This window comes from Megalobrama amblycephala, linkage group LG14 (assembly GCF_018812025.1).
Source record: "Megalobrama amblycephala isolate DHTTF-2021 linkage group LG14, ASM1881202v1, whole genome shotgun sequence".
Lineage (NCBI taxonomy): Eukaryota > Metazoa > Chordata > Actinopteri > Cypriniformes > Xenocyprididae > Megalobrama > Megalobrama amblycephala.
In genome coordinates this window covers 14,692,358-14,708,573 of record NC_063057.1, presented here as the reverse complement: position 1 = coordinate 14,708,573, position 16,216 = coordinate 14,692,358, and the positions used below count along the sequence as shown (strand labels likewise).

The 16,216-nt window shown below is 36.1% G+C and overlaps 2 protein-coding genes across 2 annotated transcripts; one reads left to right on the top strand and one right to left on the bottom strand.

The window, feature by feature from the left end:
- Positions 1-320: 320 nt before the first annotated feature.
- Positions 321-1,601, bottom strand: kiss2 (kisspeptin 2). Its single transcript, XM_048154702.1, has 2 exons — positions 848-1,601; positions 321-768 (listed from the first exon to the last, which is right to left on the bottom strand). The coding sequence occupies exons 1-2, from the start codon at positions 948-950 to the stop codon at positions 494-496; spliced, it is 378 nt and encodes a 125-aa protein (XP_048010659.1). The 5' UTR covers positions 951-1,601; the 3' UTR covers positions 321-493.
- A 677-nt stretch (positions 1,602-2,278) lies between these two features.
- Positions 2,279-15,424, top strand: gys2 (glycogen synthase 2). Its single transcript, XM_048154697.1, has 16 exons — positions 2,279-2,625; positions 4,602-4,783; positions 5,431-5,622; positions 6,318-6,503; positions 7,780-7,924; positions 8,012-8,129; positions 8,230-8,350; positions 8,479-8,585; positions 10,230-10,289; positions 10,635-10,713; positions 12,058-12,171; positions 12,595-12,721; positions 13,444-13,539; positions 13,714-13,877; positions 14,000-14,080; positions 14,857-15,424. Exons 1-16 carry the CDS (start codon positions 2,505-2,507, stop codon positions 15,067-15,069), a joined length of 2,106 nt encoding a protein of 701 aa, XP_048010654.1. The 5' UTR covers positions 2,279-2,504; the 3' UTR covers positions 15,070-15,424.
- The last annotated feature ends 792 nt before the right edge of the window (positions 15,425-16,216 follow it).

Below are 16,216 nucleotides of genomic sequence, written 5' to 3'. Positions count from 1 at the left end.
CCAAATTATAACACTGACTTTAAAAATGGACAGCTAGTTTTCATCTCGCGTAACTCATATGTTTTGTTTTTCAGCTAAACGTTTTTAAAGACAAGTTTTTGTGACACTTAAATGTTAAAATTACAGTATTTTGCCAATGTTTTATCCTAAAATGAACAAAAGTGCTAGAACAGACTTTACCTAGCCTATTGTTTACGGTCAAGGCGAGTAGGTTACTCTCTAACTTTGAAACCCCTTACTGAAAATAATATTTTTAAAACCCCTTAACCTTTTGTATTAACGTCTTGTCTGCTTCCACAATTATAATTCAAAAGCCATCAAACAATATAAAACGTTTATTGCACAAATACAATAACTCAATGAAACAAGTGCGCCATAAAATCCCATGATTAAGAAATAAAAAAGCATAATAACAGGCAAAGCGTGCCTGAAATAATTACCCACAGTTTTCAACCAAGCAAACCACATCCTTCCATCTGCTGAAGAGTGACTTTCACGAAGTTTCTAATTGTTTTCTCAGGTAAAACATCATTGGCAGCAGGTGCTTTTGTTTGGGTCCGTCAGAGTCCGTAGTTGTCGCTTGATTTCGCTTCCCAAAGCGCAGCCCAAACGGATTGTAGTTGAATTTGCTGCGTGTTAATCGATGTTTGCAGGAAATTTTACTCGATTCATCTTTTTCTTGGATGAAAAAGCAAAGGCTTGCGTCGTCCGAAGCGTTGGGCTCGTCAAATTGCCTCCGCTCCATTGAGAGATAGTGCTGCTTGGAGTCTGTAAAGTAAGATATCATTTTCAGTACACTCTTTTACAAGCATTAATCATGTATTTTGATTGCAATACATCAACTTACCTGGAATGGGCTCAGGTGTATCCATGTCAGTGAATGGTGCTCTCATAGCTGTGGACTGACAGATCATTGCTGACAGGAAGAGAATCAGTGCCTTGATGTTCATACTGCTGAATTGTAAAGCTTATGGAGCACTGCTGAGCCTTTCTCTCTTCAGTGAACAAACCAATGCTCTGCTGTCCTCCTTCAATATAAAGCTTTGCTGGTGACATCCTCTGACCTTATTTTACATGTATGACTGTGTTTGGAAAGTAGGACCTCCCTGCCTCATCCCTATTAGAGCATTTAACTGTTAAAATTATATCATTTTTTTTTTTCTTTCTTGGAAATCCATGGTAAATTGTCCACTGCGATTATTCAAATAGCTGCTGAAGTTTTGCTGCGAAACCCACCAAAAGCACATTATATGTGTTTTTATACAAATCACACATTTTAATTTGTTTTCTCTCATTCTGTGCCAGAGAAAAATATGATATGAAAGTAAAATAAGGGTCTTGTTGCAGGAAAACATGAATGGAGCCACCATAATGGTGCACAATCATGGTCAATTTCACTGCATGTTTGTGGGGAAAATATAGTAAACTTTCATTGTCATCTTGCCTTCAGTATTGTAATAAGGTGATACCTGGATATCATAACTAGAAGAAAATGTTCCTGGCATAATGAGTAGGCAACATTATCTTACATGTGAGTATGAATTATGCAGAAGTCTGATGGTTTTTAGTACATTTGTGATGGAGCACTGATAAAAGCTTTTTACTCTCAGCTTTCAGGTTGTTGTTGGTCTTGTTTTGTGATGCTACAAACACCCAAAATGTAAATCTGTTGAAATTACTGACAGTGAAAATGTCATATTTAAATGGTAATGATACTTTTGAACACACTTAGGGACTGTATTTTACTTTTAAACTGTTTCTCAGGTAAAATGGTACAGATCATCAGTGAAAGTTAGACACTCAATCAATCTATCTGCATTTTGGTTTTAATTTGTCACTAGTCCACAAACTAACATTATGTAGAGCTTGATTCACAGTTCTGTGCATGAACTTTATTGTATCCCATTTAATCCAACAAAGACTCTCCGGAAAGCACATTTTCTCCACAAAACTAAATAGCAAATATTGTTCAGCAGTTAAACGCGTAGTAGACGTGCGTCATCACTTATGTATTTACTTTTTTCTCTTTTTCTCTGAATTTTTTTTTTTTTTTTTTTTTTTTTTTTGACTTATGTGAGAAAAAAATAATCATATATTGCAATATGCTACTTGTTTTACTTAAGTAGGCTATTAGATAGACCAAAAGATGAATATAGTAGTATGTAGGCTATGGGTGCGTGTGCACGTGTCGTCTAGGTCAGAGAGGTTCGCGCGCAGCGGCCAAATTTCACCTTGATGCCTGTGGACTTCAGACTCGCTATCAGTGTGCACATGAAGATTTTTTTAGACTTCATTAAAGGTTAGGAAGAGACCGAGTAACAGCTCACAGTGAGCCGAAGTGTCTCCAGGACCTCCAGGCTCTAAAGAGAACCAGAACTTGGCGTCTCAGTGGCTCTTTAGATGGTTTTAGGTTCTTTACATTTACCACATAATTGTAATTCGGCCTTTCTTTTGCATTTGGAACTCCAGTTGACGGATAAAAACGATTTCTAAAGGTTTGTGAGATGCGACTGTCCAGATCTTTGTCAATAACATCATTAAGTGGACTTCCACTATTGGAAGAGGAAAGTCTACCTGTGGAAGATCTCCTGCTCTTTGAGGTCGCGTGGGAAGTGACTAATAAGGGTAAGAACCTACAATACTGTTTGTATATTTTCACTGTGCACTTTTTTTTAATTTTGTAATTTCGTTAGTGTGTATTTCCACTTAGGGCCTAAGAAATTTCGTCAAATTATTCAAAAAAGGTATGAAAATAATATATTTATGGTATTTATGATACATAAACTTCTGTATGAGATTAGCCTTTGCCAGGCAAATATATAGGCCATTTTATTCCCTAAATGGTTACACTTTATTTTGATGGTCCACTTTAAAAATTCTGTTGACTATAATTAACGTTGCACCTACATGTGAACTAACTCATTAGAGTCATTAGACTGAGTATTAAAGGATTAGTTCACTTCAGAAATAATATTTCCTGATAATTTACTCACCCCCATGTCATCCAAGATGTTTATGTCTTTCTTTCTTCAGTTGAAAAGAAATTAAGGTTTTTGAGGAAAACATTCCAGGATTTTTCTCCATATAGTGGACTTCAACAGAGATCAACAGGTTGAAGGTCCAAATTGCAGACGAGGAATAAGGGTCTTATCTAGCAAAACGATCTGCAATTTTCTAAAAAAAACACCCAAAACAAATTATATACTTTTTTAACCACAAATGCTTGTCTTGCACTAGCTCTGCGATGCGCCACGCATTGCATAATCATGTTGAAAGGTCACACATGTCATAGATGAAAGTACCACGTTAGGGCGAAAAACTAATTTTCTCCTCCAACTTCAAAATCGTCCGACATTTTTGTTTTACTTTTTTTGTAAAGGCCTTTTGACTTAGTCTTTGCACATTCGGTTCGTAAACACTGGGTCGGTACTTCCGCCTACGTCACGCATGACCTTTCCAACATGATTACGTAATGTGTGGCGCATCGCAGAGCTAGTGCAAGATGAGCATTTGTGGTTAATATGTACATAAATTTTTTTTTTTTTTTTTTTTTTTTTAGAAAATGACCGATCATTTTGCTAGATAAGACCCTTATTCCTCAGCTGGGATTGTGTAGAGCACTTTGAAGCTGCATTGAAATTGCAATTTGTACCTTCATCCCGTTGGTCCCCAGTGAAGTTTACTATATGGAGAAAAATGTTTCTTTTCAACTGAAGAAAGAAAGACATAAACATCTTGGATGACATGGGGGTGAGTAAATTATCAGGAAATTTTAATTCTGAAATGAACTAATCCTTTAAATTGAGAATTAGTTGACTGTTAGGTTAGGGTTCAGGTTAGTACAATAAGTTGTTAGTACAATCTAGTTGCAAAGTTACTTATAGTCAGTAGAATGTCTGTTGGGGGACCATCAAAATAAAGTGTTAGTAGATATTAGGCAGTCTACTAATGAGAGAAAGCCAAACTTACAATTTACCTGTGATGCATATATGTCCATTGTCCACAAATTAAAAAAATGTTTCTAAAATTCAAACATTCAAAAGTAGCCTACTCAAAGCTGAAGAATCACTTTAAACCTCACTTTACAATTGTCGAAATCTTGTTTGCTTTATCTCATTACCAAGCAAGCACACATGCATTTCTAAATGTATTGCATAACCTTAGCAAGAAGGTAGTTGTGTTTTTGGCCCCTGAAAGTGCACACATTTGACCTCAAGACTGTTCACCCCATTATCAGAAGACTTGAAAATGGTTCAACAAGACAGAGCTGTCATTTAGTATGCATGTGTGCAGGATTCATACACTCTTGTATCATTGGGGCCGTGTAGCTGGTTAAACATTAAGCTCCAGATCAATAACCAGACCTTTTAGAACAGTGGGTTTGAGTCTTTTAAATCCAAATATGATCATCCTCATGAGAGGGTCTCTATCCTAAAATGTAAAAGTCATATTTTCAAGCATAAAATCCCAATTAATACTGTGGAATAATTAATATTATAAATGTCGATTGTTACATTCCATTTTTTTTCTGTGTTCTGTAGTACATTTTATTTTCTCATTCATAAATGTTTTATTCCCTACACAACTGTGTCTATTTCCAGTGGGGGGTATATATACTGTTATTCAGACTAAAGCAAAGATCACAGTGGACGAATGGGGCGAGAACTATTTTATGATGGGACCCTACTACGAACACAACTTCAGGACCCAGGTGGAGAAATGTGAACCTCCAAGCCAAGCCATCAAAGCTGCCATGGACTCCTTGATAAACAACGGTTGCCAGGTATTGCATATACAGTTATTGGTGTCCTATCAGGGTGTCCACATTGGCAACACACACATATAGGCCCTGGTCAGGTTTAATGAGGGTCATAGTTATTTAACAAAAGTTAAATGACTATGACAAAGTTAACAAAAATGTTTAAAAGCTGTTCTGGCGTCAACACACCTGCTAGTATAAAAAATAAAGCAGCTTTGTATCTTGGGTATTAAAAAAAAAGGTTTGTGGTTCTTTTTTTCTTAGTCTCATTCTGACCAGAAGATGACGCTAGAGGATCCCTGTAAGGGGAAACTGATGAAATATCCTTTTTTGAGTGAAGCAGAGGCACTATGAAATGATATAATCTTAAGTTGCAGTTCTAAAAATGACTAAAAAATAGACTGAAAATATAATAATAAAAGTTCATTAAAAATATTAATAAATATTATAATACTAGAATAACACTTGTGATGGGACATAAAACATGAACATAAAAAATGCCTTTGGCCCTGTGAATTTGGACAGCAAAGCACTCTTTTTTTTTTTTTTATAGATTCCAACAAAAATAGAAATGAGTGGGGTGACATCTTCATGCCATCTTCCTATTGTTGCCTGTGTTGGCATATTTGCCTATTTTGATGATATTGCCTTCACTTTCTCTCTACATGCAGGTTCACTTTGGCCGCTGGTTGATTGAGGGCAGTCCGTACGTCATCCTCTTTGATATTGGGTCAGCTGCTTGGAACCTGGACCGCTGGAAGGGGGATCTGTGGAACTCATGCAGCATCGGGCTGCCCTATCATGACAGAGAGGCCAACGACTCGCTCATCTTTGGTTCTCTTGTGGCCTGGTTCTTCAAGGAGGTGAAGAAATCCCTTTTGTAAACTATACACTATCTGAGTGTGCTTGCCTGGATTTTTAGCTGTAGTTTTCCAGTCTATCCAGGCTGGAATATTAAAGGTGCCCTAGAACGTTCTTTCAAAAGATGTAATATAAGTCTAAAGTGTCCCCTGAATATGTCTGTGAAGTTTCAGCTCAAAATACCCCATAGATTGTTTTTAATTAATTTTTTTAACTGCCTATTTTGGGGCAACTTTTTTAACTATGCACCGATTCAGGCTGCGGCCCCTTTAAATCTCGCGCTCCCTGCCCCCCCGAGCTCTCGACTATAATACAGTGCATTTACAAAGTTCACACAGCTAATATAACCCTCAAGTGGATCTTTACAAGATGTTCGTCATGCATGCTGCATGCATGCTTCGGATCATGTGGGTATAGTATTTATTTGGATGTTTACATTTGATTCTGAATGAGTTTGATAGTGCTCCGTGGCTAACGGGCTAAAGCTAACATTACACACTGTTACGTAACAGTCGGGATCAGACTGTATGTCATTTCCATGTACTGAACTCTTGTTATTCAACTATGCCAAGGTAAATTCAATTTTTGATTCTAGGGCACCTTTAATCAATTCAGTGTACGTTAACTTTTCAAGGTTTGAAGTAGACATTGGGAATAATCTGCTGATGATATTAAACCTGTCTGTCTCCGTCTGCAGCTAACAGACCAACTTCAGGACAAGCCCAATGTAATCGCTCATTTCCACGAATGGCAGGCTGGGACAGGACTTGTACTGTGCCGCTCCCGCCAGATTCCCCTGGCAACCATTTTTACCACACACGCCACCCTACTGGGGCGGTACTTGTGTGCTGGTAGTGCAGACTTCTACAACAACCTGGACAAGGTGAGAATATTTTTCACATTGTACATCAGTGGTGAAGGCCCCTCACTGTCCAGCATAATATTCAAAGGCCCCCTACAGAATATAATATTGCATTATATTATATATATTGCATTCAATATTTCAAATAATCAGAATGATTTCTGAAGGATCGTGTGACACTGACAACTGGAGGAAAGATGCTGAAAATTCAGATTTTCCATCACAGGAATAGATTACTTTTTAAAATCTATTAAAATAGAAAATAGCTATTTGAAATTGTAATGATATATCACAATATTACTGTTTTTACTGTATTTTTGATAAATAAGAACATGATGTCTTTCAAAAACATTCTTAAATAGATAACTAAAATTAATGTTCATTATTAAAATGAATGTTATTATTATTAATAACAATATTAATATATTTATAATAATGATTATATATTATATTGAATTTTCAGCATCATTACTCCAGTCTTTAGTGTCACATGATCTATCAGAAATCATTCTAATATGCTGCTCCAGAAACATTTCTTCTTATTATCAATGTTAAAAACAGTTGTGCTGTTTAATATTTTGGAGAAAACCGTGATATATTTCTTGTCAGGATTCTTTGATGACTTCTGTACACCTTATCCTCATAACACAAAGGTTATATTATATACATAAATATTTTAAGTGAACCACATTAAAAACGTCCGCTTACGGGCATCATTATTCAAAATACTCAAGTTTTAAAAACTTTTAATTTTCACCTTTTTAACAAAATAGTACAATTAAAAAGTACACTACATCCCACACATTTTTCTACTATTTAAAGTGTGCCCCACAGAAACCAAGTTAATTGGTGTAGTGAACACTTATTAGATAAAGGTGGAAGTGAGCAAGTGAGAGTGCATGCAGTGATAATTGGGCCTGGTGTAGTGAGCATAAAGGTCATCATGCCTGAAGGTTGCAGGGGTTGACTGAAGAATAATTGACAGCATCTTATGATTTACCGACTTATGCTATCGCCCCAGAGAGACTTCCTTCACCTGCTGATGGGGGGAAGCTCTTTTTTTTTTTTTTTTTAAATTAACATTGCACTGTTTTTGAAGAGAATTTTTTGAATCATGTTCATTATTCTAATAATGACATCAGGATTGTGACTAAAAGTTTATTATTATGAAAAAATATATATATATTTTTGATCTGTAAATTCTCAATTCAGCAGAGTTTGGACTCTGCATACCAGGCATCCATGAGACTATAGTCTTCTCCTTTCAAACTGTTAATTTAATCTAGTTTTCATGCAGTTTAACATAGACCAAGAGGCAGGAGAGAGGCAGATCTACCATCGCTACTGTTTGGAGAGGGCTGCTGTACACTGCGCTCATGTCTTCACCACCGTGTCCCAGATTACAGCTGTGGAGGCCAATCACATGCTCCATAGACAGCCAGGTATTACAAATCCCCTCTTCTGCCCTATAATTAGCTTCTGAATACATGATGTTGAAAATATCACGTTTGTATATACGGCCCTTGCAGATGTCGTCACACCAAATGGCCTGAATATTAGGAAGTTCTCAGCCATGCATGAGTTCCAGAACCTGCACTCCATGAACAAATCCAAGATTCAGGAGTTTGTAAGAGGACACTTCTATGGGTTAGATCTCTTTTCTGTCTGCACAATAACACACACACACACACACTTGTAAACAAAAATGTATATTATCGTTTTCTAAAAATTCTCTTCTCATTGGCAGCCATCTGGACTTCAATCTGGAAAAGACCCTGTTCTTTTTCATCGCAGGACGATATGAGTTTTCTAATAAAGGAGCAGACCTGTTCCTCGAATCTCTGTCCAGATTAAACTACTTGCTAAGGGTATGAACAGCCACTGCTGTACTTATACCACTTATAGTTTCTCAATAAAATATAATTATCTAGTTTAAGCATACCAGACAAGGCAAAGATGTTCATTATTGATTGTATGTTTGTGTTATGGCTAACAGGTTCATAAGAATGATGTTACAGTGGTTGTGTTCTTTATAATGCCTGCCAAAACCAACAACTTCAATGTGGAGTCTCTTAAAGGACAGGCTGTACGCAAGCAAATGTGGTGCGTAACTGCTTGAGTATATAACCTTTGACATTAATTAATGAAACATCAATTTAATTAATATGTATATATGAGTGATTCTATAATTGCTGGTACATTTGGTGTCCAAAATCAATAATATTTTCTGTAAAAAGTATTCTATAGCTGAAAATCATGATTTCTTGTTGTCTGAATTAGTCAGTGTCAATTCAGCTCTGTTACCAAGGTAGAGTAACAGGGTTGACAGTATGTAACAGAATTGACAGTCATACACAGAGAAACACACACTCTCTCTCACTCTCTCACACACTCACATACAGTACATAACTGTCAACACTGTTACACTACCTTGGTAACAGAGTTGACACTGACTAATTCGGATAGCAAGAAATCATGAAAAGTAGAGAAAAGTAATGACTTTGGACACCAAATGTACCTGCAATTTTTGAATAATCCAAATATAAATATTAATATAATTATAAAAAGATATATTAATTTATTAATTTATAATATCTAACAATAAAAAAATAATAATAATAATAATTACACACACACACATAATATATGTGTGTATATTAATATATTTTATTAATTTATATTATAAAACGGTTAGTTCCTGTCCTTGATTCTGATTGGTCAATAGCTGTGTTTTATTCACAATAAAACACGGCTATGAACACTTCACCCAACGGTTCTGTGTATCACTACACAACACCCTTAGCAACCACTCTTAGCAACGTCAACTATTTGTTCTCAATTTATATTGTTCATCGAAGCTTACTGTATTATGTAGAAGAGTATTGTGAGAAAGAGATTGGTTGAGCAAGTTTATTACCTATATTCAGATTTAGCATTTTCCTTCAGGTCAGTCCTATGTTCATAATAAAAAATCTGTTTAAATGTCCGCTGCAATATCTTGTCCTTTTAACAGTTAAGGGGTTTTCCCATGACTGACAGCTCTAGTCAAAGCATTTGTCAGTTGCGTCTTGTTCCGTGTTCACAACAATTCAGTCTTTTCAATGTAAAAGTCTTCGCTACTGACTGACGCACTCATGAAGACAGTCTTTGCCGCCATCTAATGGCGTAATGATGTAACTTCTGTTGCTGTTCACGGTCAGGGACTGTTTTTTTCCGGTGGAAGGAAGGCTTTTAGTGAAAGTTTACTTCATGAAAATTGCATTGATACATATTTTAGGCTTTAATATTTGTATTGTGTGGTAACCGTTTTATAAAAGCAATAAGCTTCGCGTCGTGCCTAACAACGACCTTCAGCCGTGACTTATTCACGATACACCACAGCTGCTCGTACCTTATTGCTTACATATATAACAATTAATAATAATGATAATTATTATTATTATTTATAAAATGTTTTTTAAAATGTCATTATTATATATATATATATATATAAGTTAATTCGTTTGCATATTTTTTTTTTACTGCCACCTTTTTACTTTTTTTTTTTTTTTTTTTTTTAATGGGCCGAGAGTTAATCTCTCATTGTAATTTCTCATTGTTAATAACACTAGTAGAGTAGAGCTGTGATACTGGATCAAATTTACCACAAGCTATACTAATATTACTTATTTGCCAATGAAAGGAAACGGCTCTTCTTTTCAGATGGCTTTAGTGACTTCTCCAATATATCTTTCCTCTGTCTCTCAGGGACACAGCTCAGTCGGTGAAGGAGAAGTTTGGCAAAAAGCTTTACGAGAGCTTGTTAAGGTTGGTGATTTCTACTCTCTGTAAACCCTCTCTCATACAGATCTAACAAAACAGGACTCAAAATTGATGTGACCGTAAATGTTGTCAGTATGTGATGATGAAGAGTGAGTATGAACATCTGATGTCATAAACAGGAGTGACTGCGTAACCTTCAAGTGTTAGTATTTCACAGTGTTTACCAGGTGTTGATGAGAGTACACTGCACTTCCTCTGGGAGTTGTCAGGTTATAGGATATTCATAATGACACTGTGTGATGTCAATAGGTCATTTCCCATGTGTGATCCTGGAGCAAGATAGTGTGTGTTTGAAGGATCTCATCTAATGAAGCTTTTCTGTATTCACAGGGGAGAGATCCCAGACATGAGCAAAATCCTGGACAGAGATGATTTCACAATCATGAAGAGGGCCATTTATGCAACACAGGTCAGACAAAATGTTACACAATTCTTACATCACAAGAGGCCACATTGAAAAATAACCAAATATATATATAGAAATATTTTTTTCCTGTATATTTAGCCATTGTTATTTCGTGGCTATGGAAGACTAGAGTGCCACAAATAATAAAAGATTTAATTACCAGTTTGTTACTTTAAAAATTGATAAATAGACATTTAAAACTGGTTATTTAGTTCATGTTCAAGTTCATTGGCTACTCCTACGTACTCAAACTGTTCAAAGACTTTTTTAAAGATTTTTTTTTTTTTAAGAGAAGCAATTTGTAAATGTATTAAACCATCTCTTGTATTACACCATGCTCTCTTCTCGCATGTTAAAATAATTTTCAAGTCTAATCACTGTGTCATGTGCATTTATTTATTTGATAAGTAGCCTTGAAACAAGAAGGATAATGTATAGTCAGCTGGTCATTATCACAAAATAAACCCTTTCAGGATGATACTATACATTATCCTTATGTATTAAACTTAACACTGTCTAGTTTTGATTTAATTTATTGTGTAAAAATATAATCTAATGAATATTTCCTTCTCTTTTTGACAACATCACTTAATCGTGTTTTAGGACAAACTAGGATATGGGTCTAAAGATGGACGTCTCTGAACTGAGTAAATGTTTTCAGGGGGTTTTCATTCATTCTCTCCTGCAGCTGTTTTGTATGAATGGACTCTAATCAAAGGTCAGGTGGAGGTCATAGTGAATATCGACATATTAAGCCTCTGTGGAGGAATCCCCTGCATAATTCTGCTGGATACTGGCAGAGTGGCTTATGATACAGAGCTTAGTGACGTATTTAACCGCGTTTCCTGACTGTCTGCGGTCGATAGATTGAATGTGTTACTGAGATTTATTCTACAGCTCGTTAATGGCAGTGTTATGAGCAGCACGTCAATATACAGCCACTCCGGTTAGATTTATTTGGGTATCAATATTTCGAGGAGCTACCAAAGGAGAGGTATTGATCTGTTAGTGTTGGTGTTTGTTTATAAAGTGAAAAATGAGCCTAATTTTTCTGGAGGGTTAAAGTCCATTCACTCGTTTCCTATGACTCAGTCTCTGGAATTTAATAGCAAGAATAATGTATATTAGAAACATTGAAATGGTGCAAGTAAAAGTAGTAAAAGCAGAGCAGGCAATTTTGATAGCAAGATTATTTTTTGACGTTAAATGGAATTTCGAAACTTTGATCCTCATGATTTTTATTCAACTACTGCTTATGGATTGCTGATTTTATTTGTTAAACTTTTGTATACTTCCATTTACAAATACACTCACCTGTAATTATGTTCATGTCTTTGTCCTTCATAGAGACACTCTCTCCCTCCAGTAACAACTCATAACATGCTGGATGACTCCACAGACCCCATTCTGAGCAACATCCGCCGAATCGGCCTCTTCAATGGACGCAATGACCGTGTAAAGGTGTGCTTTCCACTATGTCTGAGCCCAACAGATTTTTTATAATAGCAGTCGAAATGCAGGTTTTAAAGAGATTTTACTCAAAATTGAAAATTCTGCTATTACTACTTACCCTCAACTTGTACTAATTTATTTCTTCTGCTGAGAACAAAAGAAGTTATTTTGAGGAATATGGGTAACCATACAGTTGATGGACCACATTGACTTTCATAGTATGGAAGAATAAAAAAAAAAAATACCATGGAAGTCAATGTGGTCCATCAACTCTTTGGTTGCCGACATTCTTCATTCTCCAGGTTGTCTTCAGTTCATGTTAAGTGCATCATATGATGCATTAAAGCTGTTTTGTATTGATTGATTGTGGTAAATCTTTATAAAATTGTGTGTTTGAATGGCTTCAATGTATTAATTGTCAGTAATTGTCAGATTGTGTTCCATCCGGAGTTCCTGTCCTCCACCAGTCCCCTGCTGCCCATGGATTATGAGGAGTTTGTGCGCGGCTGCCATCTGGGAGTGTTTCCATCCTACTATGAACCATGGGGCTACACGCCAGGTTTCATACACAACGCACATACATATGCATTTCAGTACCTGTCACGTCTTTGATTCTGTCACAATCTAGCATCCAGCATTTTCGCTCGACTTTAAATTACATATTGACATCAGAATTTGAGCTTGATTTTATACATTAATATGGCTCAAATTTATTTGGAAAAAAAAATCAAGAAAAAAATGCTTGCCCATTTTTACCAGAATTATGCTTTATATTTCTAGTCTCCGGTGTTTCCAGTTAAATTATCATATTTTCCGAGCTGATAATGTAATGTTAAACCTATGAAAGTGGTTTAAAAAAAGCACATGGCTCCATAGTGCCATCAGTGTCGCAATGACCGAGTTTTGTCAGTGCCTCACCATTCAAAGTGTATGAGTGCATAGATGATGAAGCAGCCCAAGGTTACCTACAATGAAAACAGAAGGGCGCTCATATTTTACATTCAGCTCCCGATCGGGGTGAAGTTCGCTCACATATACCTTCTTTGGGGAGTATTTTAACTTAAGTGCTGCAAGCTATGCTCGTTTTCTCTTATCAGTCTTTGGCACTGAATGTGAGGCATACGTCAGCGTATACTGACATTTTTTTTCAGATTTGCTGGTGCCCAAAACAAGTACTTACCAGAAATTCCTTCAGTTTATTGATGATGTTGTATAAATATTAATACATGTATTGCATTATATGACGCTTGTTGACAATTATCTGTAATCTGATGTGTTCAGGCGAGTGTACTGTAATGGGAATACCCAGCGTAACCACCAATCTATCTGGGTTTGGCTGTTTCATGGAGGAACACGTCTCCGACCCGTCTGAATATGGTAAGTGAATCATTCAACGAGTCACTGCTTTTCAAAACTATTTGCACAGCTTAATTATATATTTCTATTATATGTTGTTTTAAATACATTCCAATGTTTTATTTGACTAAATCAATAAATACACCTGTTACAACTCTCCTCATCATCATGAGTAATATAATATTTTTGTTGTAGGAATTTACATTGTGGACCGGCGATTCCGTTCTGCAGACGAGTCGTGTAACCAGCTGACTCAGTTCATGTTTTCATTCTGCCAGAAGTCACGCAGACAGCGAATAATCCAACGCAACCGAACTGAGAGACTCTCTGACCTGCTGGATTGGCGATACCTCGGACGGGTGAGTATCTTCTCATCGCATACCTTTATTTCATCGGTTAAGGACATTGGTTAGTTTGCATCCGACATATGGCATGTTTTCTTTATCAAATGATATGCGGTGGCCTGTGTTTCTTCTCTCAGTTCTACATGAACGCCAGGCATCTGGCCCTCAGCAGAGCCTTTCCTGCTAAATTCAAAATGGACCATCTCAACCTCCAATCGGTGAGCCCTGTTAACACTCACAGGCCCTGTTTCCACCTGGTATTAAGATGTGTTTTGGTGGATCGGATCACAGGTAGACGAGGAAGACACATTTTACATATGAACATGCACGGAGATGACGGAAAAACATTACATTTATTTTTTTTAGGTGCCCCATACAGAGTCCCTAATATGACATTTGCAGTAAAAATAGATATTTAGGTTTTTGCATGTTTCATGAAGTTTCTTGTATATGGCAATGGCTCATATGCATAGTACTTACTAGCAGCCCTGAAGAGCAAAGTGAAAAAATTACATAAGAAATAAACTTCCTTCCAATAATCACTCAAATGCACCTTTCGCTGAAAGATACGCATATGACATGATCCATAGACATCATTAAATCATTATCAGCATTAATGCTGACGAGGATCAAACTTTATATCGACTTTCACCTCATCTCTCTGCTCTCAAAATTGCTAATCCGAGTGTTATTGAATGAATGTATGACGCCTAACACTCCTGAGTGATGAGGATGAACCGCTGTTGAGCTTCATTCTTGAGTTTAATTGACAGGATAACATTTACCTGCTCAGGAAGATGACTTGATTCCTATTCGAGCTCACTCACAGTTGATCTACACAGGCTTTTCAAAGACTACACACACACAAAATGGCATATGCATGAAATCAAAGAATGTAATTGATTTTTTTTTTATGTAATGTAATTATGATTCATTTTGTATCACTCATTTACAATCAGTATGACTGAATCTTTTTTTGTTTTTGTTTGCACAGACACAAGGTTTCCGTTACCCCCGACCCTCCTCTGTCCCTCCATCCCCGTCGGCTTCCCTCCACTCCACCCCTCACCACAGCGATGAGGAAGATGACGACACCTATGACGAAGACGAGGAGGCCGAGAGGGACAGGCAGAACATCAAGGCACCTTTCACTCTGGGTGCAGAGCCTGAGGGTAAGAGGAAACAGCCGCTGGAAAATGGGAATTAAGATCCACACCCTCCTGCTCCTGTAGCTCAGAAATATTTACACCTGCTACCCTTTGAGAATGTGCTACAGTTTTTAAATGGATTATTGATAGCTCCAAAAAATGAACAAGAAAATATCTTTTACATACAGTGGCGTAACATAAAAAAACAAAAAAACATTTTCACTACTAGTCTCAGACAGACCACTGTATGAAATGTCATGTATGTTCCATTAGTGAGAAAATCTGGATTTTTTTTTTTTTTATCTTGTAAAGCTTAAAACTAAATTTGGTAGATTGGTGCCATGAGGCTATAATAGAGAAAATGTTGAAAAAAAAAAAAAAATAATAATTTTTTTCCCTAAAACATACCCTGGACCACAAAACCAGTCACAAGTTGCATGGGTATATTTGAAGCAATAGCCAACATACATTGTATGGGTCAAAATTATCGATTTTTCTTTTATGCCAAAAAATCATTAGATATTAAGTAAAGATCATGTTCCATTAAGATATTTTGTAAATTTCCTACCATAAATATATATATTAAAAAAAAAAAATTTGTGAGTGGATATGCATTGCTAAGGACTTTAAAGGTGATTTTCTCAATATTTTGATTTTTTTGCACCCTCAGATTCCAGATTTTCAAATAGTTGTATCTTGGACAAATATTGTCCTAACAAACATCAATGGAAAGCTTTCAGATGATGTATAAACCTCAATTTCAAAAAAATTTACCCTTATGACTGGTTTTGTGGTCTAGAGTCACATATTACCAAGATAAGCAACATTTTAATAACACTAATGTGCAAAAATGTAAAACATTACACCCATGTTCTATTAAAAAGTTTGCAATTTTAGTGTCCTTGTTATGTATGTTACATGCACTTACTATAGTAATAACAGTAAATTATGTTTAATTAAATGCAACTAACCCTAAACCAAACCCTAATTAATATTGCTTTGTACACAATGGTATAATTACACTGTAACAAGGACGCCTTCAAATAAAGTGCAACCAAAGAAGTCTCACTCACAGTAGTGGTTATCAGTGCAAATTTAGTTTAATTAATTGAGAAAAAGTTCACATATTCTCAAATATGTATTTTATAGACAATTCAATTCACATGTTGATTTAACATGAGAAAATGAAAAGGGAAAAAAAAAAAA

Coding starts and splice junctions, on each gene's coding strand:
- kiss2 (XM_048154702.1), bottom strand. CDS start 950: ATGAACATCAAGGCACTGATTCTCTTCCTGTCAGCAATGATCTGTCAG. Junction 769..847: donor TACACCTGAGCCCATTCCAG/GTAAGTTGATGT, acceptor CTTACTTTACAG/ACTCCAAGCAGCACTATCTC.
- gys2 (XM_048154697.1), top strand. CDS start 2,505: ATGCGACTGTCCAGATCTTTGTCAATAACATCATTAAGTGGACTTCCA. Junction 7,925..8,011: donor CATGCTCCATAGACAGCCAG/GTATTACAAATC, acceptor CGGCCCTTGCAG/ATGTCGTCACACCAAATGGC. Junction 12,722..13,443: donor ACCATGGGGCTACACGCCAG/GTTTCATACACA, acceptor TGATGTGTTCAG/GCGAGTGTACTGTAATGGGA.